The sequence below is a fragment of the Labrus bergylta genome, chromosome 10 (genome assembly GCF_963930695.1).
Source record: "Labrus bergylta chromosome 10, fLabBer1.1, whole genome shotgun sequence".
NCBI classification, from domain to species: Eukaryota; Metazoa; Chordata; class Actinopteri; order Labriformes; family Labridae; genus Labrus; species Labrus bergylta.
This window is the reverse complement of record NC_089204.1, coordinates 16,851,398-16,878,314: the sequence shown is the minus strand read 5'-3', so window position 1 is coordinate 16,878,314 and position 26,917 is coordinate 16,851,398. Positions and strand designations below refer to the sequence as shown.

Below are 26,917 nucleotides of genomic sequence, written 5' to 3'. Positions count from 1 at the left end.
TGAAATGTGTTCAAAGCAAATTATTGTCCCTCTATCATATAAAAGTTAATTCAAACACGTTTGACTGCTACTGACCTTTGATTGATCTAATTTAATTTAAGCTTCTGATAACAGGATCATTTATAATTAGTTAGCTAAGAAAGAGTAGCCAGCGACCCACTTTTTAAAAATTCCTTCAAATATTTATACTTTTAGTACTAAATGAGTACTATTAATTAACATACGCAACACATTTATTATAACAATGTGTTGTCTTAATGTATTTCATGAATAAGTTTGAAAAGATTCCCTCTTACACAATTTCATTAATTACCTCTCCGGCAGTAATAAGACACCTACAGGGGTAAGTGTACTTTCAACACTGTAAGTGCATCTTGCTTACGGTTAACTTTCTGTTTCATATTTTAATCATGGACTGTAAAATTTAATTTGATGCAAGGCTTTCACATTATTTTCATTAGTAAGATGATTTGCTACATCCCCACCCATGTAAATAGAAGTAGGCCACACATATACACACACACACATCCCAAACACATCCAGTTTTAGTTTAATTCCTTTTAGAAAAAAAAAAAAAATCACTTCAGTACATACAGATTGCACAAGGCAGGGAGACAGTATTTCTTAGTCATTTTTTCTTTGTAACCCTTCTGTTTTCAAACCGGATTTAAAAGCAGCAGCAGAGCTGACACCAACAACCTGCACTGGGCTTCCCAAACCTATCACATCTGGATCCGGATCACAGAGAAGCTGATGTGAGCAACCGGCACTAAACTTGTGTAGACAGAAACCGACACCTGGACTGTGGCCACTGAGACCATTACCACAATAACACTTTAAAGTTAAAACAGGAGGTCGAATTCAATCTCACCAAATTTCCCCATTAGTTCTTATCACCATGCAGAGTAAGTATGACATATTTAGCACGATTATTTCTTAATCAAAGATAAAGGGACCTGAATGGATTTAAGAAAATGATACTGAAGCGATAATAAATGTAAAACTACTGATTAGTGGATTTACCACATGTAGGCTTACAATAATGCAAGACAGTTATTCAAAGAAGAAACATTTATCAAGTCTTTTTGAGGAAAATCCCATCCACCATTTACAACAACCAGGTTAAACAAAACTCCTATAAGTATTAGCAAACACTATCTATTAGAGCTCTGATAAAGAAGTCGTTGATGTCATAAAGCTGCAGAGGAAAGTGGTTTGTCTAGATCCGTCTTTTGCCTGCATTTGAATTGAAGTGCCGAGCCGTGTTTGGGAAACCTGGCTCTGAACAGTTGAAACAACTTCATCAACAGACAGATTGCTGGTGTAGAATATATCATAATAATATTTACAAAATCTCTGTACAATCAAATACACAAGGAGGAAAAGGTCTGCCCTGCCATTTAAGCAGTCCAGAAGACAGTTTAATGGCTGGATGTGTTTCACACAATAGGATGGTTGACCACACCGAGAACCTCGGAGGAAATCCTGAAAACCATTTGACAAGCACAACGTCAAGAGGTCTCGTGACTGGTATTCAACATTTTATAATTGTCACAGAGCTTCAGTGTATTTCTTATCAACCAGGATTCATCCGACAGTAATCACAGTTTGGATGACTTTAAAGCGACTGTATGTTGAATGACGCGACACTGCAGTGCCTCAGTATATACATAGTGTGACTGAAAAACACACTTTATACGCTCATTTTGGTGCATAAGTTTGCCTTAAACATCCTGTTGTGATCATCCACCTTAAACAAGAGTTAACAAATAAATCAGCAGGACAAACGTTGGGAGGAGAAACTCTCTCCATCAAGATTCAAACAGGATTCCTTGGAGGGTAAAACTTTCAGAGTTGCATATTCTTTTCAAAACACTGACAAACTAGTTACACTCTGGGAGCTGTAGAGAAGAGGTGAGTTTGTTGAAAAGGGACAGAGATCCATGGGTGAGTTACTGCATAGCCTGGTGGTTAAAGTTCATTGTGGATGGCAGAACATTTGCCATAAGGTTTCATGCTTTTAGCCAAAGCGCCAGTCTTAAACAGAGAAACAGGTACCAATGATGAAAGGGGAAGGAATCCAAAACTCCAAATCCGTCAGTTAAATTACCAAATTCTTACTTCATACTGAGTTTGGGCTGTAGTCAAGGATGTGTAAAAACCCCATTTTTAGAAAGACAAACCATAATAAAAATGTCAACGACACTGAAAGATGAGATACTGCTTTTGAATGATGGGTGCAGTCATGAGTGCAGTCAAACACTGAAGCTGCAACACTAACATTTAAACCTTTTCAAGTCAGTTAACTCCAGTTCTGAACAGATTTACATTATTTAAATATTAAAATTAGGGTGATAACTTGCAGATCTATTGCCACAAGAGACATACAGATTCACTAAAAAAAAAGACCTCATCATCACTTTTCAGAGACAGATGTCTTCACACCTTTGTTTACAATAGTTAAAAAGTTCTAGCGCTGTCAGTTGGACTGGACATCATGATAAACAGCTGTACAATATTCAAACTGGCTTCCATGAAAAAAATACTCCGACTATGTGGGTGTTAACTTGTTTTCGGGGATAGCGTTGTCAGGTGGTAAAAAGGTCAAACTTGCAGTGAGACTCTGGTCCCCGACCTCAACTGCTGCAAATTGTCTTCAGCCTGACAAGAGCACGAAAGCAAGGATTCACATTTCTGAAAACAATCACACTGGTTCTTTTGTGCCAACCGAACACAAATCAAAACATGAAAATAAATTCAGTACAATATTTTCAAAACCACAGGATGAACTCATTTGACATGCTTTCTACTGGCCAACAAATGAGGATAAAAACAATTAAAAGGACATAGTGTTTTATCAAACTGTTCCCACCCCCACACAAAAAAAGAAATGGTAAAAAAAAAATTCTAATTCTCTGTATTTCCCAAAATAAGTATTTTAAAAAAAGAAAAACACCTAAAGCAAGAGTGAAACAAAGATGTATCTGCTAGCATGACTTTTCAAAAACATTGAGGTGAAGTTGAGCAGGTGAACAATGAATCCATACAGGAGACTGAAGGGCACTAACACGATGTAAACAGGCAAACACACAGTGAAGGCAACTTATGGGCTTGTGACCGAGTGGCATCTGAAGGCTGGAGGCCACTCATCATCCAAACATGAGTTGGAACAAGGCAAATTAAAAAAAGAAAAAAAGCACTCGGAAAGAACAGTGTGAAGAGTCACGACTAAAAACAAGCTGTATTGAACACATCCATCATCGATGTCATCAACTAGATGTTTAACTCTTCACACTGGCCAAAGTGTCTGCATTCTAATAGAACTGTGTACTAAAATGAAGATTGGATTATTATCTAACCCTATGACTCATTAACTTTTAGTTTGTAATTTGCTAATTTAATTACATCAAATGGTGCAAAACTTTTATGTAAAATGTTAGTAAAATGTAAGTCACTGTGGATAAATACATCTAAAACGTTTTAAGAACGACATGGCCATAAATCCAACTGTCCTTTCTATCTTTTTAACAATAAACTAATGAAAAGAACTGCAGATCAGCAAACATGTTAATTGTCAGGGTAAACATGAAGTCCAAGGGTTCACTAGATGGTGAAGAGGAGATTTTGTCCCAAAGAAGTTGAAAGGACTTGCATTATATTCAACTATCTGATTAGCATTTTACCCTTGTTATTGTACTATGGGTCCCGTAAAGATCAGGCTCAGAAGCCACAAATCTAACCAATATTAAGTATGGGTAGAGGTGATTTTGGAGGTACTTTTTAAAAAGGAAGTAGTCTCGAGTGAAAAGACCGCATGATGGAAGTGAAAAAGACAAAATGTGACTCAAAAAAGGGGAAGAGCACAGTTTCTCTGCAGGAGAGTAAAGGCATGTAGACAGTGGCGCAGAGGAAAGCAATTGAGACACCTCATTGTCCCAGCTTCATAGTTCAGCTGCTTGACATTAAATGGAGGTGAAAGGCTCTAAAGGTCCAGGATGTTATATAATGCAGAGGATGTGACTATATGATGAGGGTGTGATTTAGAGATCAGATTGTGTTAAAAATAATCTGAATGATTCTGCTAAACAATAATTCTGTTGACTGCCTGCTTATATATTTGTCATCCAGACCTGAGCCTCCTAGTTCACTACAGCAGGTTGTTGTCAGTCTCTGCTCTGTGCTTCAGAGTGACATCACATTTAATCAGAGATCATCAGAGGGTACGTTGCTCCCTCAGGTACACAGGCTGATAACGACACAGAAGAGTTATTACAATCTTAAATGAACCATCTTGGTCCCTATTGCCCCCCCCCCCCCCCCAAAAGGTGTTACCATGTTCTACATTTGCATCTACCCGCCTGTGCTGAACCTTTGTAATGCTATGAGTCATATGGTCTTAACATGAATGAAATCACACTGCATCATCCAAACAAGGCAGCAGGGTGGAAATGGAGCTAGAGGGTGAGGAAAGAAGGCCTCTGACCTGCTGAAGTGTAATTCACACTGATAAGACAGGGAAGGGGGAGACTCCAGCTCCCGGACCAGACTGTACTGAAGTGTGGTGATGCCCGTCAACAGAAATAGACAATGCAGACAAAGCTTTCTGTTGGAAGACTTGGTCCCTTAATCTTAAACTAAACTCAGCAGGTCAGCTTGGTATGTATATATGTTGTTAATGTTGTTTTCATGTTGGCAAACGGAGGAGACACAAACAAAAAGCAAAAAGGCCAATGTGCAGCTGAGCAACTAAAGAGTCAAAAAAAAAAAAGAGAAAGTTTTCTGCCTACTGTCTGATCTGAAGGAGGCGGAATTTGTACGAACCACGACAGGATTTGGCTTCAGTGCACTCTGTAAAACTGCAGCGTGGTGGCCTACTTTTTGTGCAACAAAATGCCTTCCAAACATATAAACCTTTTCGTTTTACTGTTTTTCAGCTGCAGCTTGATGCTGGGTGACCACTATGTGGTAAAAAAGACAAATTCTTCTCTGTGCAGACATCCTGTCCTAATATTGTTGCACAAATAGTCACCAAGGCATCCCAGCCTCCATAATGCTACAGTAGCTTTTCACACAAAGTAACAAAACAAAACAAAACAAAACAAAAAAACCCACTAAAACCCTCTGTACCTCCTGACCCCCGGCCCGGTTACAGGAAACAACAGAGGTAATTACAGGAAACCATAAATTAAAGATTAAAATATTAAACCTCTATAATAGGGGGGACTCTGGGAAATTTAGGAAATTTAGGAGATGAGTGTTAAGAGGTTATTAACTATTTACAAGAGTTAAATTATTAAATGGCTTTTCTCAGTTTCTGTGTTCATCTCTTAGTGTTCCTTTAGTGGCCCTGTTTGAACGGGACCACTCAGCAGCGTCGAAAGTTGATGACATCACAGCGTACAGGGGTTGAATGACATCGTCTTTGTTAAGAGTTGATGATGTCATGACATGCCATGACTTCATGGATCCTCAGAGGTCTTGAGCAGCTCCATCAGCGCCCCAACAGCTCCAAAATACCCCTGGTGAAAACACACACACACACCGAACAGTCAAGGTTTGACCGAAGGTCCACAGCTGGGTTTAGGTTAAACATGTTGTAGTTTTTGTCTTGCTCACCTCGTGTTCCAGGAAGAGGGCCCTCAGTTGTCCTTTAGACCAGAAGTCCATGGCATAGGCTAGCAGCTTTGTGGACACCGTGTTGATACGAAGGAAGTTCCCCACAAACACCACACGCTCGATTTTCTAAAAATGGTGAGAGATCCAGGGAAAATGTCAGACAAAAGACGGCATCTCACGTGGATAACATGTAACAACAAATCTAAAAAGTAAAACACTTTGGAGGGAATTTGGGGAAAAAACGATGAAAAAATGATCATAAGAAAAAAGGAAGGTAAAACAAAAATGTTAAAAGTGGCTTCAAACAGTTTATCATCACATGGTATCACATTATGTCTATGATACAAACATTGTAAATGCCTACTCATGACTCTTTAAAATAGATGTTTCATCTGCGCTTCAGCACATCAACACCTCATCCACACCACATGATGGTGCTGCAGAGCTGACAGACTGGTTACCTGTAAGTTTTCTACTCATGTTGTAAACCAAGCTGTGTTTACTGCACAGACACTATATTCTCTAAGCACCTTCTATCACTACATTTCTGGCATACTGATAATGGTATTTGTAATGCTAACTTTATTTAAAAGCTTTTTTTATTACTGCTTTGTTGATGTTGCTGTTATTGTCTTATGGAGAACTATGAGAAACTTGTGCTACAGATCTTTATTTTATGTAATAACTTCATCACTGGTCCTTAACTCACGAGAGGAAACCTGAGAAGCCAAACAAATTAGTAACCGATTGTTGACTAGCTGTGTTAGCTAACTCAAAAATGAAAAAGGGTCAAAATGACAATAAAGGCTGTTTTAAAATATTGGGTTTTATGGCAAAATATAATTTGCTCATTGATATTGTAATGGCTGACACCATTCAATTAAACAAGTGTCAACCTTAAGCAGGTGTGTGGGAAAGGGAATTTATCAAAAGGAGGGAGGCAGTGACGGGTGGAGCTGTACCGTTTGCAAATTAAATCATTGACTCCACCCCAGTTTGGTATTCAAGAAAGAAAAGGATCAGGTTGAAAGGGTTTTTGTCATCTGTTTGACAATGAAGTATTTAATGTCATCTCACTTAGGAAACAGGAAGCTGATATGTTGTGGAAACTATTGTCAAGACGTAGTTCTCTGGTGTGAAGATGATTGTAAGAAGTCGACGTTATCTTCATGTTGTAAACTGCATTATGCAATTTGATAACTCTATGTGAACTTATAACAAGGTGAGTGTGTGTTTAGTTGTTTTCATGTGTGTGTGTGTGTGTGTGTGTGTGTGTGTGTGTGTGTGTGTGTGTGTGTGTTATGGCTTGGCTTGGCTAGACAAGTACAGTGATGTTCTTATATAATGAGCAAATACACGACTTATCTATATGCAATCAGCAGGTCATTAACCCTGCAGGATAGAGGTTCGCTTCTTATCTCAGAGGAAAACTGCTCTGAGATAAGAAGCGGACTGCTCTTGTAAACCAAATGCACTTTTATTTTAAAGGTCAAAGTATATTTTGGCTTTTCCATAGAGGAGGTACTCAGTGCTGCTTGGTCAAAAAGACTTACAGGTATTGGTTTCTGCCTCATTAATCCACTAAACCGTTCTTACATTAACATCGAAGATAAAAGACGAAATAGGGCAGATTGATTTATTCTTCTTATGTATTATCACCAGCTGCCAACACTTCTTTCAGCGGATGCTTGTGTTTGCTGCAGCTCTGTGTGCAGTGATAGCCCTGTACAATGCTGCTTGATCGCCATGCCACAAGGCAACACTGTAAAGAAGCTCAGAGCACACAGAAACACTCAAATACCTCAGACGATCCCTCGTTCCGCAGGAGGAAAAACGTACCAATCCCAAATCCAGCTTTAGCAGTTAATCCATTTTTGTTCCTTGAAAATGATTTACTCCTTGATTTCAGTCCATAAACCACAACAACAAACTATGTTTGGTTGTTTGTGTTATGTTTGTAATACATCCAAAAATGTCACTGTGGGGCCAATAAGCAGATACAAACCCCAAACTGCAACAAAGCACAGTATTTTATGAGCCATCAATAAAGTCCAATTTTAAATATCCCTCAGCTGTGAGCTGGGAGGGCATTAGGGGCATTGTGGTGTGTTGCCATAACAGTGAATTCAACAACATTTATATTTTAAAAAGTTTCAATATCCTTTTAACAGAATACATGTCCTACTGTTATGTCTAAGATTATCTACTGAACATAAAAACAGACTAGATATAAAGCACAAAGAAATTCCAGGCAGGCATTTCTAGTTTTAGACGCAGCTGTGTTTAAAAGATGGACTTCTTTAAGGCTCAGTGGCTACCTTAGCTTTAGTAAAGTCATATTCTTAATGAAAGTATCATTTGTTATGTTGAGTAGCGCAGCCAAGGTACGCCTGTGATTGGTCGTAGTTTCACAGATAGGGTTGAAGGACTTTTGCCTGTTAGTCCATTTACATTTGCTCTGTGGCTTAAATGCCTGAAATGTACATATCATTCAAGTTTTCTTCCGGGGTATGCCGTGCCATGCACATTGGACAAATACTAAACTTCCAAACTGGGGCGCCGATGGCCGAGTGCTTAGGGCATGTACCCTATGTGTAGAAGCCATAGTCCTTGCAGCGGATGGCCCGGGTTTCAAATCCGACCTGTGGCTCCTTTCCCGCATGTCGCACCCCACTCTCTCTGTCCCTGATTTACGACTCTATCCACTGTCCTATCACTACAATAAAAGGCAAAAAAAGCCACAAAATAAATTTAAAAAAATAAAAATAAAACGTGCACTATGTTTTATTAAAAGATTAATGCTTGACATTGTTTGAAGTTTTATGTGTCCTACAAAAAGTTTTTTAGACCTTTTTTTTTTAATCTTTTGTCAAAGGCCGCTTGGAGGGAAAATGATGTTTGGCTGCCTGTATATCTTTGGCTCCACTACTGGGAGATGTACCTGGAAGTCTGTAAGCAAGGCTTAGCTAAAGGGCTGTACACAGGTCCTAATCCATCCCATAGTCATTGCGGTATTTTAACACTAAAAAGCATTTGTGACTAAGGTTACTGGTGAAAGTAGCAATTATCACTCATGTAGTGGTATAAAATCACTCATTCCTGTTGTTAGTATTATGTTTGAAGATGACCGACCAGGATCCTGCATGTTTGAGTGTGTGTGTGTGTGTGTGTGTGTGTGCGCCTGTGTGTTTATATACCTCATTGACCGCACACATCCTTGCTATGGATCCTATGTTATTAGTGATGGTGACCAGTGTGGCTCTGGCCAGGTCTTCTTTACTGATGCTGTCTCGCTTCTCTTTGCTCATCATGTGACCAAAACTGGAAAAAAAATACAAGATTTTAATAAAATCATCTTCTATAAATGCTCCTGTTAACTAAATAGAAAGACACACTTTCATCCTTGGTACTATTTAAGTTCATTGACCTTTTTATCAAATCACAGGGAGATGATAAGGGCAAGCAGCACCTCTGATAATGTCACAATAACCTTCAGAACAACAGTAAACAAGAACTGTTTGTTAATCAGTGTATGCGTATGCCTGTTTTGTTTCAACAAATGTTAAAATGGAACATCAGTAAAAAAAATACTCAATAAAATCCCTTTTCCTTATGGTACAACCTTTGCACACAGAGCTGCAGGTTCAGAGGGTACACTGTAACCAAGATTAGTCAGTGAAGGTCCGAGTATGTTGGTGATTGTGTGTGTGTGTACTTTATGCTTAATACTACCAGTCAGCTACTGTGTCATAACAGTGTTAGCTGGTGTGTGTCTGAGTTTCTACTGTGTTTGTGAATGTGCAACCTTCAGGTAAATAAAGGATTTAACAGCTCTCTACATCCACGAGTTTCCTGGTTAAATATAGGTTAAATAAAAATAAAAAACCCTTTCAAGTCATTTCAGAATCATTCATTACATGTGATTCATTGCACAATTCAAACAGGACCAAGAAATTATTTTAATTATGCATCAAATACTGTACAGGTTTTTTTTTTCTTTAAATACTGTGCCCTGTTGGTCCACCTAAAGAGGAGGGACTTATGCTCTTCACTGCCTGCCTTGCAGTTATTATGCTTTGATTATTGTCGCTGCCACAGCAAAAAAAGTTAGATTGTTGTGCGGACAAAATTTGTCTTACTTCATCAATGTTCATGGGTATTGTATTTATAAAAAATAAATGTTCAACACAGTTGATATTAGAAAGAAACTGGACAAAGACAAACATTTAACCAGTTTGTCTTCATGTCTTTTTTTTTTTAGAAATTTATTTGTATTATTCCACACTGACAGAGGTCATTATACATCATCACATTCAATAGGCGGAGGAGTTGCTCAGTATAATTAACATTGTCATCAACGGCTCTGTAAGCTGTGGCATCATTTTGGTCAATTGACTATTCCCTCTTCATGCTTACCTTGATGCAACGGCGGAGCCCTGCAGGCCAAAGCGCTCGTAGTCCCCTCCGTAGATATCTTTCACCAGTTTGTCCACGTTGGTAGAGTCGCCTTTGCTGGCCATTTCCAACGCCTCCTCAAACGTCTCGCAGCCTGTCAGCAGACAGCAAAGGCCCAGGAATGTGCCACCTCCCAGACTGAAAGACAGAGAGAGTGTGAGCAGAAAAATAACAGACAGGAAGGACAGTAAGAGATAATGATGAGACTGAAGACACAAGTGAATAGGTGTGAAGAGTTCAAATAAAACAATAGACAATATGTTTTCATATGCCTCCATCTAAGAGTTAAGAATTGTGTTTGGGCCTCTAGGAAGTATTAATTTCTCTGAGATGAGTTTGATTTAAAGAACACATGGATATGAGACAGCTGTTTTGAAACACTACTAATATTTCATATTCAATATAATTAAGGAAAAAAATGGGGCCAATTGATTAATTTTCCTGATAAATGGATCAATATCAGCTGTCACTTCTTTTAACAGATGTCTGTGTGCAGTGATTACACTGCTGCTTGATCAGCATGCCACAAGGCCACACTGTAAATAAAGGCATTTAAAGATTAAAAACCCATACATACCAGAACACACACACGCACACACACACACTCAGATCAACTTAACACCTGACACAACAAGCCTCCAGGTATGGCCCCACACCCACAGGTTTGGTGAACTCTGACTGAAATGTGAACCTTCCACCTGCAAGTGTACATGCATGCACGCACACACACAACGTGCGTAATTAAATGCGCGACTTTAGTTGTGAGAGGGGAGAGAGAGGAGGTGTTGTTTCATTATAAGAACAGAATGTTAATGTAAAAAAACAAGTCAGGTTGGATACTTCTTCTTGATAACTATACAATCATAATCGAGGAATGACATTGCATAACTCTGGCAACAAAGGTTCAAAAGGTGCAGCTATAAAAAGTGTTCAGGTGCCTTCATCTTTTGCAAAAGATAAGATAAGATAATCCTTTATTTATCCTACAACGGGGAAATTTACATTGTTACAGCAGCAAAGAGCAAAGATTGCAAACAAAAAGTGAACACAGTACAATTTAAATAAAAAATAAGACTGTACAAAAAAATAGATAGATACTAAAAAACTGATTTAAAAAAATAAAAAATAGATCAGCTGAGCTGCAGTTTTGACAAAAAAATTGATTGGGGGTAGATGGGGAACAAATGAGTTTGGTCTATTGTTTTTTTATTTGATCTTTGAACACTCTTCATCCAAACATTATGCAAACAAAAATAGTCGTATTTAATGTAACGCTTCTTCCCTTCCTGTTCACTGAATGCTTTTTCCAAACAATAGAAATCAGTCACATTTTGATCTTTGAGTTGATCTTTACTGTTCCACACGTAATGAGCCATTCAAATGGATCAGCACTGATGGGCATTTCATCACTTGCTTTGCTCGTGCAGATCGAATGCATGATTAAAGATGGTAAAAAATCTTACAGGTGCGGTCTAACTAGATTAAGCTTCGCTTGTCATCCGGCCTTATGCAAGAGTCACACATAGCTGTATTCGTCTTGACACAAACAAGTGTGTATCAAATGTTAAGACGATCCAGACCTGTCTCAAAAGTTATTTAAAAAATAGTTTACCTTTTCCACAGAGGGAAAACCCATCTTCCTCGACATTAAAAATCACAATTTCTTACTGAAGTTGAAATATGCCTCCAAGGTTAATACTAAACAATATCCTGTTATATTCTGTCTGAGCAGAACATTGTGTCTTAACAACAATCAAGCAGATTTTGGTTGTTATATATTTTTGACATATTAAAACAATATTGCTCTCTCTGCTGCCTCTTGGTCTTTCTGCAGGTATCTGTCCACTATCATCCTCTTTTGCACTTACAGTAAAAAGAGGATGTAATGTTCTCTTATTTCTTTGTGAGGGTCTTTTACTAGCTATGGACAGTTTAAGCATGACGTCAAACCATTCCCTCCTTCTCCCACAGATCAGCTCTGCTCTAATGAGTCATTGTTGACTGCTGTTCTTTTTAATAGATTTGGGACCTCATTACAAACAATGGTAGGCTTAACTTTTTTTCTACAGTTTCCTTGAGCAGAACTTGGACTTTCTGCAGTGTAAAAGCCTGTTTTAATTCAATCTGACATTGAACTTTTTAGTACTAAGATGTCCTTCCTCCTCACCTGGTCCCAGTCACACGTTTGTAATTGTTCTCTGAGTACACGGCCAGTATGGAGACCCCAGAGCCGATGTTGACCAGCAGCATGGGGAAGGGGTTGTCCAGGGTGCAGGGCTTCTTCACACAGCTCTGGGTGTCTGATGGGTTCTGGAAGTAGTAGCACTCTTGGTGTCCATTGAAGCTCACCCGGTCGACAAACAGCAGGCCGCGGATCAGGCAGTCCAGCTCGTCAAGCTTCAGCAGCTCCAGGTCGGCCATCTGCAGCACAAATGGAGGTTAAAATACAGAGAGGGCTCTATTTCAACTGCTGAACACTAATAGGGGATTTTAAAAGTTCAAAGATGATTGAAAGTAAAAAAGTATCCCATTCCTCTGAAGCATTGATTGGTCTGTGTTATAAAGCCCTTAAAGACTCATGTGTGGACAAGCTATAGATGCTGTGTGCACGTACTGCAGTGCTCAGAGAGAGCTCATTGATCACAATGTACTGCAGAGAGGGTCAATGAACTCGGGTAAGCTGGCACTGGGGCAAACAGATAGGTTCATTTGAGAAAACGTCAATTTCTGCTAAATTGAAATCCTGTTTGTTAATGACATTCATCACTTAGTTTCCTGCCATCTAATCATTGGCACCAGCAGGTAAGGGTGGCCAGAATTTTCTTTTGAGCACCAAACATTTCTTTTGCTGCATTCTGGTTCATCTTGACGCACCAATTTGTGCCTTTTCTGCACTACTTCATGAAGACCTTGTCTTGTGTCTGCTCTTTGTATTCTTTCAGTGTTCACCTGGCACAGTTTTACACAATGAAAAACACATTCATTAGAATACTCTTAGAAACACAAGGACTTTAAGAGGTCTTGTGTTTCTGCCTTACAGGAATCCTATAGCTGTAGCTCTATACAAGTATTAAGTCTATAAACATATCTTGGAGGTGTCCCCAAATATAATCTATTTGTCGCCTCTATGTGAATATGGTGAAGGCATTTACCGTTCTGAAGTCGTTCTCAAATTTGTATGCGCCACCTCCAGTGGCACAGAGAGTTGTGTGAAGGCTGGAGAAGTTCTTGTCGCGACCCATCTGGATAAAACGAGGCATGGCCTGAGTCGGGAAGCGGATGAAGTGTAGGTTTCCCGTCCTGCCGCACATGGTCAGGTTCCTCAGCTCCAGGTGGACATCACGGACTCCTGTTTTGCCTGAGTGAGGGAGAATTCAGGAAATTAAAAACGCTCAACCTATAATTTAAGTTTAAGTTCCTTTGAGTACTAAATTACTTTTATTTATTCTATTTGTGGTGCTGCTGTTCAGCTCCGAGACTTTAGAGGTAAGGGTTTCAACAATGAAGATCAGTAAAAAATATATATATCTAAAAACACCTCATCAGTCTGATGTAGTGCATACAGAGACTGTCTGGTATCCTACTGTAAAGTACTCTTACCACATGTACTTGTTCTTGTGTGTTTGTGAGCATGGACATACCATAGGCCACGTTTGAGGTGAGGTAGCGGCGGATGGACTTGAGGTTTTCCACTTCTTCCTGCTCTTCCTCTGCTGTTATATCAACTGGCTCAAAGTACACCAACTTCACTAACGTGCCACCGATGTCCATACCAAACCAGGGGAAAGCTGTGGGAGAGGAGGAGATAAATAAGTTTTACTTCTTTACTTAAAAATACAGGAAGACATCAAATACATCAGAACAACATCAATGAGGATTTGACTGATAACAAACACAAAAAAAAGTGGGCGACAGGGCAGCAGAAATTGACAGACAAAAGTCAAATACTGTGACCGGCAGCAAAAGATTTCCCGACTGCACTTTGATACATAACTGTGTTTTAATGTAGCTGCAAACTAAAAATGGTGTAAAGTTGAAATACAGTATGTCTAATTTAGTTAATAAGGATGAAAATGTATCAAACAATCTCTTAAATGAAACACAGCATACTTCTTGACTTAAGCAGTAATGTGCACCGCAAACTGGACTAGACAGTAGTTTAAGTTCAAATGAAAACGATCAACAGTAATAATTATCAAATGCATTGTTTTCTGTCTTTGTCTGTGATCACTGATCAAATGTAACAAAATATTAGAGTCCATTGTTTTCTCAAAAGACTGGGATCAATTTGGGCATTTACTAGAAAACAATCATCTCTGCAGAATATAATTCACACTGTTTGATCTGCAGCACCTGGATGATATAAACATTCAACCTTTTGTTAATAGATGTTCAGTCGGCCTGTGTTATTTAGGCATTTGCTGTATGACAGTGGAATAAGATGCACAGATAACTTTCTGCACAGAGGAATGGAGAGAGGGAATAATTAGTTGTGTAGAACATTAGGTTCTGCACCTAAAAAAAAAAAAAAAACCTTCCAGCGCAACCGGCAAGAAGAAAAAAAAAAAACAGCTCAAAAAGAACCAGAGTTGCCATGGAAACAGACCCCCCCCACACCATCATATCTGTCTCTTACGAACTCCTCAGCCTCCTATTTTCTCTTCCTCTTCATGTTTCCTCTCCATCTCTCTGCATCAGACACATTCTTGTACACACCGTCCATCTTTATCTCTCCTTCACCCTTCATCTCTACCGCTCTGTCTACACCAACCACATCACCCTCTGCCTTTCACATATAATTTCACATTTCTTGATCCCTCAGTTCTTATTTTCCTCTCTCATTCTCTCACAGCCTTTTGCCATCTTGTGTTTGCATTTTGTCTCATCATCAGTTCAATTCAATTCAAGAAAGATTGACTTGCTCGGGTGGAAGGGAGCAGATACTGCAAGATAGTTTTAATGCAGTGAAACAGTTTTTCATCTTAGCCATTTTGGTGTCATAATTAATTCAATCATTTTGATGATCAAGACAAATACAGTAATTCTACAATCACGTTTACCTTGAAATTGTATTAAAATGTTTAAACACATTTTCAAAAATGATATAAACCATTTCACTACACTAAATCCAACTTTGTCAGTATTTTCTAAACATTCAATGAATACACATTCACTCTATTGGCAACAGAATATTTCTATACTGAGGAGAAATTACGTGTTGCCATTTTTAGTAGCCACCTACATTGACCAACTTCTCTTTGCATTGGCAGTTCACCAAATACCAATGACCAGGTTTAGCACTAAAATAAGTGGAGCGCACACTGTTTTCAAACATTTGCTTTACAGTGAGTCATGTTGTGACAATGAGTTTAATGAGGTTCCAATTACAAGAGCTTATTAGTATTATTTTAGTCTTAATCAAGTATTCAGGTTTTAAGTTTGCTGCTGGAGAAGAAGGGCAGTAGATCTATATTTTAGAACCATTTGAACACTGCAGCTGCCTCAGACGGAACATTTTTACTTAAACATATGATGTTGTGTTGCTGTGGAAAGCAGTGGTGTTTAATAAAGAATGTGTTATGAGATATTACAAATATTATGAGCCAATCTGTTGAGAAACAACTGGGGAAAGAAAGCAACGGGGACAAATCTATAGTTCTGTCTTAACAATTACGGTAGGTGTCTTTATTCCATCAGTGGACTATGTTTCTTTTTGATCTGATATATTTATGATAGATTGTAAGAAAATAGAGGAGAAGAAGCATGAAATTTGAAAAGGTTGTAGGTAACTGTATTCATACCTTGTCTTATCTGCCCATTTATCCAAACTAAAACATGTTAGATTTACTTAAAAGAAAACCAGAAAATCATCAAAGAAAGGGCATTCTGCTACCGAATGCTGCTCTACCTGAGATGATGCGCATCCTTCTGAGATCACTTGATACTTTTTTTTTTCTTCCTCAAGTGTTAAACATTCCTTAAACCTGGACTTTGAGATTCTCTAGCATACCAGAGCTGTCTGTGTGTGAAACCTATGCTGGTGCTCTCTGTGCCATCAGAACAGACATGGCATTAAGATCAGGAGATGGGACAGTTTCACAACAGACTGTTGAGGGAACAAAGTGACTGTCTGGCTTATTGAGGTCAAGTCTTTGTTCAGATGAGTGCAACCAAATATGACTTTTAGCTTTCAGGTCATGGGTGAACAACATGTGAACATGTATGAAAAGCTGTTTTAGCTCCACGTGGTTTAAGTAATAGAAGCCTGTGTAAACTTATCTAAATGGAGTATTGTCGCTTTAAGCATGAACAGTTATTACAAACGACATTGGTAGTGTTTAGTGTATTTGGAGGAAGTTCCAACCTGGGAGAACTTGACCTAATTTGAATATTTTGGTGTTTATTTTGACTCGACTGTGTATGATATCATACTCTTTTAAAAAAAAAAATTGAGCTTTGAATACACGAAAGTATCGAGTTTATAAAACTAACACTAGTCCAACTACTGCAACAACATGGAGCTAAGGTCCTTTTTTACGTGAGAAAACACAAGCGGTGAAAAATGTGAATATTTTCCATGAATATTTTATTTATCAATTAGTCGTTCAGTCCATCAAATGGCAGAAAATAGAGAAACATGATGATCAGGGTTTAACAAAGACCAATTATATAAACCTGGTGTCATGTGTATAAACAACCAAAACACATTCACTTGACTGTCCTTGTACAGTATAACCAGAACAGAACCATGTACATGTAAGAACTCATTTGAGTTAAAACTGTGACATAGTCAGCAGTGTGTGGTGTTGTTTTAGTGTAGTCTTCACTCCTCGTTGTTAAACATCTAGCACTAAGCAAGTGAAGCCAACTGTATGAAAGCTGGCCTCACGTGCTTCTCCTGTTTCCTGCTGGTGTTACAACAATTACAGTTTATTCTTTGGAGTGTTGTGACTTTGAAGAGGAGTCACCTATCACCTCCTTTAATGTTTTGGTGACTTTTTGTTACCTTGCCCTTTTACCTACTGACCGCCTCCAATCACCTGAACATGAGCTGAGAAACCGATTTCCATGATAACAGGTCCAATGAACTGAATTGGTTTTGTTGCTAACATAGCTTTGGAAGTATATTGACAACAACTTTTACCTGATGTGTGTCTCGCTAAGAAGGGTTTTAACCAGATGAGACCACAAAGTTTTCTACTTGTAACAACTATACAGTTATATTTTTAAATGTGTATTACCATGTGTGTACATAACACAACACAAAACAATTCAATATTAAAAGGTCAGCTAATAATCCCCTAGCCAAAACAAGTAAAGATTTCACACAGGCTTCACAGCTCAGGCTGAACAGGAACAGTGTGGAAACAGAAATATGATCTCCTTCTCTTATTTAATCACAGGTGTTGCTGGGAGCAAAAGCATCAGTGACAGAGGTCTGTCAAGGTACGTCATGATGTGCCTCGAGTGACAATCACATTTTCCTTTACAGCCTCAGCCAAAAACACCCACACATCCAACCCATGACATGATCATAATAATAAATCCAATTCTCATATACAGACATCACATTACTACAAATCATGGCTTGTTTTCAAGATATAGCCTGATATTAAACCTTTTTTCCCATGTGTGTGTGTGTCAAGATAATGCATTGCACTTTCCTTTCCTAAAATAACACATCCTATTGTCATAGCTGAAATTCATAAAATTGTACATTTGCCAAACTGCTCCATTGAATTCAAAGGAAAAAATGTATTCAGTCTACCTGTTCAACTACCAATAGACCACATTCCTGCAGCGGCTATGTTGCCATGACGTCACGCTCCGGGTTGGAAACTCACAGGCTGTTATAGTGTCTGTTCATTCTTGGTTTAAGTCATGTAATTGTCACTAATTTGATCAACTGACAATGGACAGTGAAATCGGGAGAAACATCAGTAGCCCTCCAATAGCCCACTAGCAACCATCAGAACACAGCTAACATTAGCATTCAGCTACTTCCAAGTTAACATCTATTATGGAGAATCAGCCAATCAGAAATGAAAGGCATGAATCTAGATATTAATGCTCATCTTGAACACATTTATATAAGCCTGAGGACAAACTAACTGGATATATTTCAAGCTTACACAATGTAGTTCTTCCTAATACTTGCACAAGCAATTGATTATTTTGATATCGGACTACTTTAGGAGGACTAACAGTGTTATGGGTTATTTTGAGTTCACGTTCGCACATAAAAATAAATCATTTACAGCACTGTATGGACATCAATTCACCATCACAAAAAAAAAGTGAAAATCGAAAACTAATTCAGATCTAGTTTTCTCACCTGTGTCCCATAAAATCTAGGGTTTCTATTTTTAAAAAAAAGGGACACACACACTGCGTCCAGCCAAAGGCCAATGTGACAAGGAGCAGGGTCGAGGGGGTTATTTGTAACCATGTAGGTGAAAGGTTTCTGTCAGAACAAACCTCTAACACACACTCCCTACATGTATGTGTGTGAATGGTTTGACTTGAATTAAAAAGAAAAATGTCGGGGGGCTCATAAATATATTATTCTCTACCATTACATGCTAACTGTTCAAATGTCCAACACTATCTCAGGGATTGTTGACAGAAAATGTTTCAATTAAATGTCCTACTGCTTAACCTTAACTCTCAGGTTTCACAGTGAACATGTGTGTGTGTGTGTGTGTGTGTTTCTATCACAGGGACAACTGCACAAGAACTACACATGCCCAGCACACTTCCATGGTAAGACAAGACAAACTCTGCAGCCATCTAGAAACTGTGTGTTCAAAGTATCAAATAATATTGCTCATTCATTATAGGAAGTCATGTACTCTTATATTTGTATCACTCATTCAGTGTTTTCGCTTCTGAGCATTTCTCAAACATTACTGATCATTATGACGACAAATAAATTTAACAGAATTGTGGCTCACTTTACCTCGACTGCTAGATCTTCAATGACTTCAGTTTTAAATGCTGCTTTCTAGATCTGCTAAGGTTTGCTAAGTTATCCCTTAGTCAATTGACAAAAGATGAACCAGCAACTATATCTACGAATCAGATCTTTAGACATAGATAGATATAGAAAAACACATTTACTGCGTTGATTCCGTGTATGCAGTTATCAAACTTTTGTGGAAAAGAAGATAGATAATGAAGATTTTTTTTTACAAGTTAAACAAAAGCCTTTATTGGACAGAATAACAACAGTGACCTGAAACACTAAACTTTACTAAGAAATTAACAATTAAAAAATTACAAACTATATAAAAATAACTATTCAACTTAAATCAAAAGTATCAAATGCTGCCTTCCTTCATGAAGTAGTCCTACACTTTGCTTCTTTCACCCTCAGCCATCTGAAAAAAAAAAAAACACCAAGAAAAACCAGAAAGTGTGACTTAATAACAAGTATTGTGATTCAATACTATCGAGTCTTCAATTTTCTATTCCTTTTAAAGCAAAAATTCAGTAGAATCACTTGTCAGTCGGTCTTTGATTTTTGTATCATCTTTTTTTTTAACATTCAAAATTTTCAGCTGCAACATCTGTTCAAATGTACTTTCTCTATGATCATCAGCTGACAAGCCTCAGTTTTCCTTTGTAATATGGGCAACAAGTCTAGTATATCATTGGTTGCCTAGAGCAGCGACATCAGCACCTTGTTGAACAGCACAAGCTGCAGCCCAGCTGTTCAGTGTTCATGGATTTTTTAGATAGGATTGAAAATACTGTGACCGGCAGCACAAGATTTTGAAATGTATATTTCCTCTAAACGACGCATCTTTCAATCCCCTGACAATCGGAGTAAAACTGAGATATGCCCCTACGCTAACCTTTGAAACAACTACGTTACTGACCAATGATGACAGCCTACAGCTGGCTAATTATTAGCCCACTAAATTTTACAAATGGCTGTTATAAAAGCATGAGCGACACATGGGCACGGTTATACAAGAGTATACAGAGTATTTGTGTATTCACATAATTAACCAGGAATGAGTTTTACAAACTAGTTTTACAACTTACCAACTTGACTCCGCACATCCGCTGCTCAGCTGTGATCTGTCCTGTAGTGATTGGAACGGCCCTCATTTCCCATCATACTTTGCTGGACTTCATATTTGTTAATTTTGCTGCTATTGATGTTCCAGAATGCAATAAATGAGTTCACAATGTTAGACAGTTACTGTCACTGAGAAGAAAAGAGACCAGATTAAGCTGCTTCCATGAAATGTCGTACCTCCCCGAGCTCTCATTATAGTCTAAAGGGTGTTTTCATGACGAACAGTTTTCCAAGAACAGAACTTGGAGAGTGTTTCCCTTCCAACTCTGGGATTAGAGAATTAAATACATTTTCTTTACAAAAATGAAGATGATGATGATTTTTTTTTTTTTCATGTCGGTAGTCCAGAAAACCAGAAATATAGTTTGGAGAGAACCCCCACACCCAGTTTTGATTAGAACAACTTTCCTTTACCGTGTAAATGAACATGTTAGCTTTTAAGTTGTATTGAATTCAATTTTGAACATTTTTTTTTAAGAATACAGGCTTAAATGTCGGAATTCTCTCGTCTTCCATGAAACAATTATTTAAAAAAAATAGTTTTCTTTCCCAAGATCTTTTTTTTAATGGGGACCCATTCATCACCTGAAACCCACTCAAATCACCACCCATGGGTTCCAGGTACTCACAACACTGAAAGCCTTTTAACATCACTGCAAAACTTTGAAATGTTTCAATTAATGTAAACAGATTTTTTTGTAATTACAAATATTGCAACAACTCTTAATAACCTTCTAACACAGCAGCAATCTTATTGCTGTTAAAAACATAATCATACCTCCTACATTGGTACTGCAGCTTGGACTACTAGTATGCTTAACACTACTAAAAAATAAAAGCTGAATGAATGTCAGGCTAAGAATCTACACAGCAGATTACTGAGGTTTTTATACCTGGTTAAATAAACATTTTGTCTGCAATCTTTAATGCTTGGTCAAGTAAAATGACATCACTCACTTTATTTAGTTTCACATAGAAAGAATTGCTCTGCTTGTTTCCGGGTGTGCCACAGATTGAACAATTCCCCTCCTCTTGTTTTACATGATCTTTGAAACACACACAAATACACGCCCCTCTACCCAAAACCCTAAACCCTGACTGAAACTAGGGAACAGGCCCTGTTCATGATTTTCTGCAACAGACAAACCTTGAACATTGACCTGACCCATGGCAGGACTTATGACCAAGTTGTATCTTTAAATGAAAGTTATTATTTTACTTCATTAACAGACACAAAAGCAGCTGTACCTGCTGACTGAAACCAGCTGGAAAATTAGTGAACCAGAGGCTACAATTTAAGGTTCTTCTCTTCAAGTTAGAAGTCTGGATACAAAAGAAAATCAAGGATTCAACTTCAACAGTTATTAACAATAGCTTAAGAGGATGATAAACTATATTCTTTAACTTAATCACCAAAACCACCTTCAAAACTTGTACCACCTCAAAATTTCTCAATGCAAACATTCCAAGAAATGTTTATTTATGATTCCCTACGTCGTAGGACCTTGTTATCTATAACAAAATGTGAATTGCGGTCAAAACACAGTAATAGATTATTGCTCAAGTCACAATTTCTCAAAAGCATGGACCAAACATCTGCACAGAAAATTCCTGAAACCCTTAGTCCTAAACGATTATTTGTCTAATGAAATGCATGAGAACAGTTGATGCTGCCGCTAATATCGCTTGTAAAACGGGGGCCAATACCTTATACTGATTATAATGGAGCCTACTGATAATACAGACTTTTCTGTTTTTATTCTAAGGCGACCCTAACACAGCAGATGTGACAGTGCTGCATTTAAAGCATTGCCCCAACAAACACGGGGAAAAGAAAGAGTTTCCTCCCCTGTTTAACTTGCTTGATACAACAGTGTCGGGTTGAGATGCCATGCTAAACTTGATTCTACCCACCACACCCAGAAGACTAAAAACAGTCAGTGCATGCAATATTGCCTACAAACCAGTTTTGGTTGAGCCACGGGTTTGAAGTACGACACAACAGAAAGCCAAGTTATCCTGCTGTGAGTTAAGCATCAAATAAACAAGAACACTTTCACAACAACTGCCGTGTTCATTTCACTATCTGAGATATAAAACCAAATGTTTCAAATATAAATTAGGGTTATGTGTAGACTTTCCTGTCATAGCTCCTCCTACTTCCATAGGTTTTAATCTGTTCTGTCAAATAGCATAGATCCCTAAATGACAACAAAAAATGTGAGTTTTAAATGTTATGATTTCTAAATGAAAGGACAGCACAAAGTACTTAATGTCAGGTAACTGTTACACATCTTAAAGAAAGCAGGTGACAAAATCTCATGATTCTGCTTTTAAAAGGTTAACTTGATAATTAACATCAGCTCCTACACATGGGATGCAAATAAAGAATTCTGACCAACGGTCTCCAATGAGTGATGGAGCATGGGAATTAGCCTGTTGGTTAAAAATAAAAGGTGGTAGACAATCAATGAAATTTCATGCCAATTTACTTCTGGTGTAAACAAAGGGTACCACATGCAGTCCAACCCAAAGTCCACGTGAAACCATGGGAAGAATAAAAAAAAAAAAAATCAGGGGACAAAAGTGAAAAATCACATCCCCGAGGGAAATACATTCCAGGATCATCCCATGTTGGGAAAGGCTTAGGGTGTTATCTGGGTTCATCAGGACGGCTGGCCTCCATCCAAGGATAACTCAGTCATAAAGAGGGGAGCTCTGACCGGACATTTCAAAGTTTACTGACGAGATGTCCCTTTAATTACGTAATCTGGGACAGCGCTGGTGTAGTCCTTTATCATAGTCAGGCTAGAATGCATCACAGTAAAGAATCATTGAAGCTGATTGTTCATGGTAACATCACACTTCTCCAGTAATATGACCATCCATAATTACTACACTTTAGGCCAAAGTATGCTAAGAGTTATCAAATTTTGTGAACAGACAGTTTCTCTCAGGATCGCTCTCTCTTTTTTTTTTACTTTTAACAAAGCTTTTAATTTCAGTGCAACTCTATCTCTATTATCTCTATCACAGACACTGGGTGCAGAGTGCATGCTGTATAGCAACTGTTGTGTCTTGAAACTGTCAGCATGTCATCACTGCTTAAAGAAGGTCTTGTACATTTAGCATGTGATGATTCAGTTGTATCCAAGTATTGTATTGTGTTTTTAAGTACAAACCAGCTCATCTTTTATTTTCCGGTTAAAGTAGAGTGTCAGTTCACTTTTTATTTCAGATTTTAATGTTCAGTTACTCTCAAAATACTTATTTTCAAGCATTCCATAAAAAACCCTTTTAACAAAAGTCAAGTGAACATTTATGAAAGAATAACTGCAGGCAAAAGCTTTGCTTAAAGGGTCTTACAGGTAAAACCAGTTGGACCCAGAATGTTGGATATCACATACAAACACTTTTGTGAGGACATCATAGAGTATTTAGCCTTAAGCAGAGACTCCTTAAAATACTATGTTGACAGACGCCTGTAGTTACGTAAGAAGTGAGTGACTACCCCAGGAAGATGTAAAGTGGTTCTTTAACAACACTATCACAAATATAATGTTTCTATATAATTAATGAGGCATTCAAACAGATACCTTTCTCACTGTGTCAAATGATTTCCTAGAGTTCACTGTGGGGGAGCTAGGTGAAACTCTACACATATTTTATTTTAACTTGAGAATGATTAACTAAAATATCTCAATAAGAATTATGTAATTACAGGACCAGGTCGCAATCGCAGGTCAATAAAAAGATCATATTTAACTTCAAGCAACAGCAGCCCTCCATGTTATTAATGCCTATACTAGACTATACAGGCTTTTCAGGACTAATACAATTTCCTTGAGAGGAGAAACAAGAAATATATCCCAAGTTAACCTCACCCTCATTCCTGTGTCTGTTTCTCCCTCACATAATCATTAGTAGACACTGAAGAGTGCTGACTGGATGACTAAGCAACAACGACCCTACTATTTCAGCTGGTCGCTCTGCAAACACTTCTATGAATAAAAACAAGTGTTACCATGATAGTGACAGTCACAACAGAACTAAATAGCCTTGCTAAAGAGATTTGAGGAAATTGTTCTGAAATTCACCACCATGGACGCCAGGCAGCTGCCTGCAAAAAACTTGACATAAGCCTCAGTAAACAGCAAAAAAAGTAACATCTGTTATGATCATGTATTTTAGTATAAATACTTTTAGTATAAAACTGTCTCATTATGTACTGTGACTGCAACATTTGCACCATAGCATAATGTCACTGTCACATTAGTAGTGTAGCATAATGGGATTGTGGAGAAAAAAAATTAAATTGTTTGTTATCATGGCTAATTGTCAAGTTTTAAAAATCTGTATCTGGTTGAACAATGTTCCAATTTAAGTTTTAATACCTAGGCTTTCTCAACTCAATGAGACACAAAGCAAATCACACTTACCAGGTTTCTTCTCACTTATAAGCCTCATAGTAAAGCAGAATATCAGCTCACTGGTGCATACAAAAAGAAGCACAAATATTTAAAACTATTTGAAACAAGCCTTTGGAGAAGAAAAAAAAAAGCTCAGAATGCCTCTCAGTCTTGGAGATACTCGGTGACTTCACACAGTGAGAAAGAAAACTATACTTATCTACATCCTGCGTTTAAAAAAAAATGCACTGTTTTCCTCGGGTGATCTTTACTCACATCTTCTGAAAATGCTGGGTAAATAACGGGGCGGGGTCCCAGCATATTCAACCCTGCCTGTCGAAGGGAAAGGGCCTAGACTAATTGGCTGAGACAAGCCAAGCCCACTTATCAGGAGCTTTTTCACCACCGGGAACCGACCAATCAGAGGCCACCAAATGCAACCTGAGGGCTGGTGAACACAAGACGGGTCTCCCTGACAACGGCAGACTTGGAAATTCGACAGATCTGCCTGCAGGAGTCACAAACCACCTCACCTGATCAAAACACTAGAAGGGTGACGATTGTGATCTAAAAACACAAATTAGCAACGCATAATAATAATAATAATAATAATAATAATAACATAAAGGCAGTGGGAGGAGGAGGACACATGATGGCTTGTTGCTGTCATTGCGACACAGGAGGGTTGTGCAAACCCCAGCTGACCTGTTGTGACAGTGAAGGGTTGCATTCATATGATTTTCTTATCACACAAACACAGCTCCCTCCTCCACCATAAAAAAAAAAATAAAAAATCACATATTGACCATGTGCACACTTTGCGATAGGGTTTTATAATAAGCTTGTTGACACTTACGTGGTCTGTGCCGTCTGACCGACTCCGTCCTCCGCCGTAGCCTGCACCTCTTCGCCGGGGAGCCGTGGCACTCCGCATCGTCCCCGCGGTGCAGCAGATGCATGTTCTCAAAGGGTCCGCTGTTCGCTCCGGTGCTCGAACCTAACGCATTATTACTACTGCTGCTGCAACAACTACCATTAGTGGCTACCGCGACGTGTCCGTGAAAACCCCGCTGGCTTTGCCCGTTGTTAACATGGAAAGGTCCCGTCGCTCCTTTCTTGTCCATCATCGACTTGGCTTTATCCATGACAGAAGCTAGCCTAGCTTAGCCTTAGCATCTGCAGCACCGACTTTGCCCTGCTTGAGCTTAGCTTAGCTTGTGTTAGCACCGCTGCTTTTTCAAATCGAGGGATTGCCACCCGACTTCACGTTAGAGCTAATTATTTTTTTCCTTATTTTACGTGTCTAACGCCAAAATGTCAAGTTAAAAAGCTTTGACGTTTGATGGAAATCAAAACAAAAATGCAAATGTTGAGTGGTCGCTAAAATACAGTGTTTCCTTTGAGGTCACTCGCGGTCATTTCCCCCCAACATTGAGACTGGAGCAGGCTCAGCGGCAGCCGGTGTCTATATGTGTTGGTTGACGGCTACGTCACAGCAGCTCCTCCAGTCGAGGCCCGAACCCGTTCACCTCCTCCGACCGGTTTTTTTTTTTTATCTTTCTGCGGTAAAATAACTCTGTAATGTCAGAGCACATGCAAAAAAAATAAATAATAATGAATCGGTATGTGCCGCACGCAGCTTAACAATGAAACTCGGTTGCTGCCTGGAGGTGTATTAAACAATAAAAAAAAAGACACACCCGCCCGCACACATTGCCAGACCGTGCAGCTGTGCATTGCTTTATGTATAAAACTCGCTGTTCACCGACATCCTCGTCATTCCCCGCAGTCGTCTCTCTGCGTGAAAGCTACCAGTCACTGTCGGTGAATAAAATGCACCGTAGTAACCCTGCAGCTGCATGTGAAACAACCAATCATAGAAGGGTTTCTTTCAGGAACGAAAAGCCTTTTGCTGTCATGCAGAGCTTGTTAAAATCATGTTTGATTTTCAATGCAGAGTGAACAGTCTCCATTAGAATTAGATGATGAAGGAAATTGAACGAATGCAATAAGATAGAACAATTATGGTCTGTTTTTATTTGCATGTAGTCGCGCTTAGCTTCGAACCACTTTAAAGGGCCTTGTGATTAACATTTCAAGAGATACCTGATATCAAATAAAGCATTAGATAAAAGGATACAAAGGTCAAACAACAATGTCAGATAGATGAAGGAAAACGAACACGTGAGCCAGTGAGAACACGATTTTTTTTTGTTGTCTTCTTTAGTAGTTCATGTCTGTTTTCAATTAAAATCCTTATGCATCAAACGTTACAGATGATAAGCCATTATGTTTTTTAAATGTTTTTTTCTGCAGTTAATCTTCCCACAAAATGGATCACAATGCAGTG

The 26,917-nt window shown here is 38.5% G+C and overlaps 1 protein-coding gene and 1 long non-coding RNA gene across 3 annotated transcripts; both read right to left on the bottom strand.

Moving 5' to 3' along the window:
• Positions 1–532: 532 nt before the first annotated feature.
• Positions 533–26,299, bottom strand: pank1a (pantothenate kinase 1a). Of its 2 annotated transcripts, none has more exons than XM_020639073.3 (8): positions 25,424–26,299; positions 13,713–13,859; positions 13,224–13,429; positions 12,239–12,492; positions 10,033–10,209; positions 8,814–8,937; positions 5,617–5,742; positions 533–5,519 (listed from the first exon to the last, which is right to left on the bottom strand). In XM_020639073.3, exons 1-8 carry the CDS (start codon positions 25,710–25,712, stop codon positions 5,460–5,462), a joined length of 1,383 nt encoding a protein of 460 aa, XP_020494729.1. In that variant the 5' UTR covers positions 25,713–26,299; the 3' UTR covers positions 533–5,459. The 2 variants fall into 2 exon arrangements, with proteins under 2 accessions (XP_020494729.1, XP_020494730.1); XM_020639074.3 differs by lacking the exon at positions 25,424–26,299 and adding an exon at positions 24,598–24,850.
• LOC136180323 (uncharacterized) lies at positions 16,641–24,591 on the bottom strand. Its single transcript, XR_010666991.1, has 2 exons — positions 20,122–24,591; positions 16,641–19,451 (listed from the first exon to the last, which is right to left on the bottom strand). It is a non-coding gene; the product is annotated as an uncharacterized lncRNA (long non-coding RNA).
• Positions 26,300–26,917: the final 618 nt, after the last annotated feature.

Coding starts and splice junctions, on each gene's coding strand:
- pank1a (XM_020639073.3), bottom strand. CDS start 25,712: ATGGATAAAGCCAAGTCGATGATGGACAAGAAAGGAGCGACGGGACCT. Junction 8,938..10,032: donor GGCTCCGCCGTTGCATCAAG/GTAAGCATGAAG, acceptor TTTTTTTTCCAG/TTTTGGTCACATGATGAGCA. Junction 5,743..8,813: donor GGATGTGTGCGGTCAATGAG/GTATATAAACAC, acceptor CACCATTTTTAG/AAAATCGAGCGTGTGGTGTT.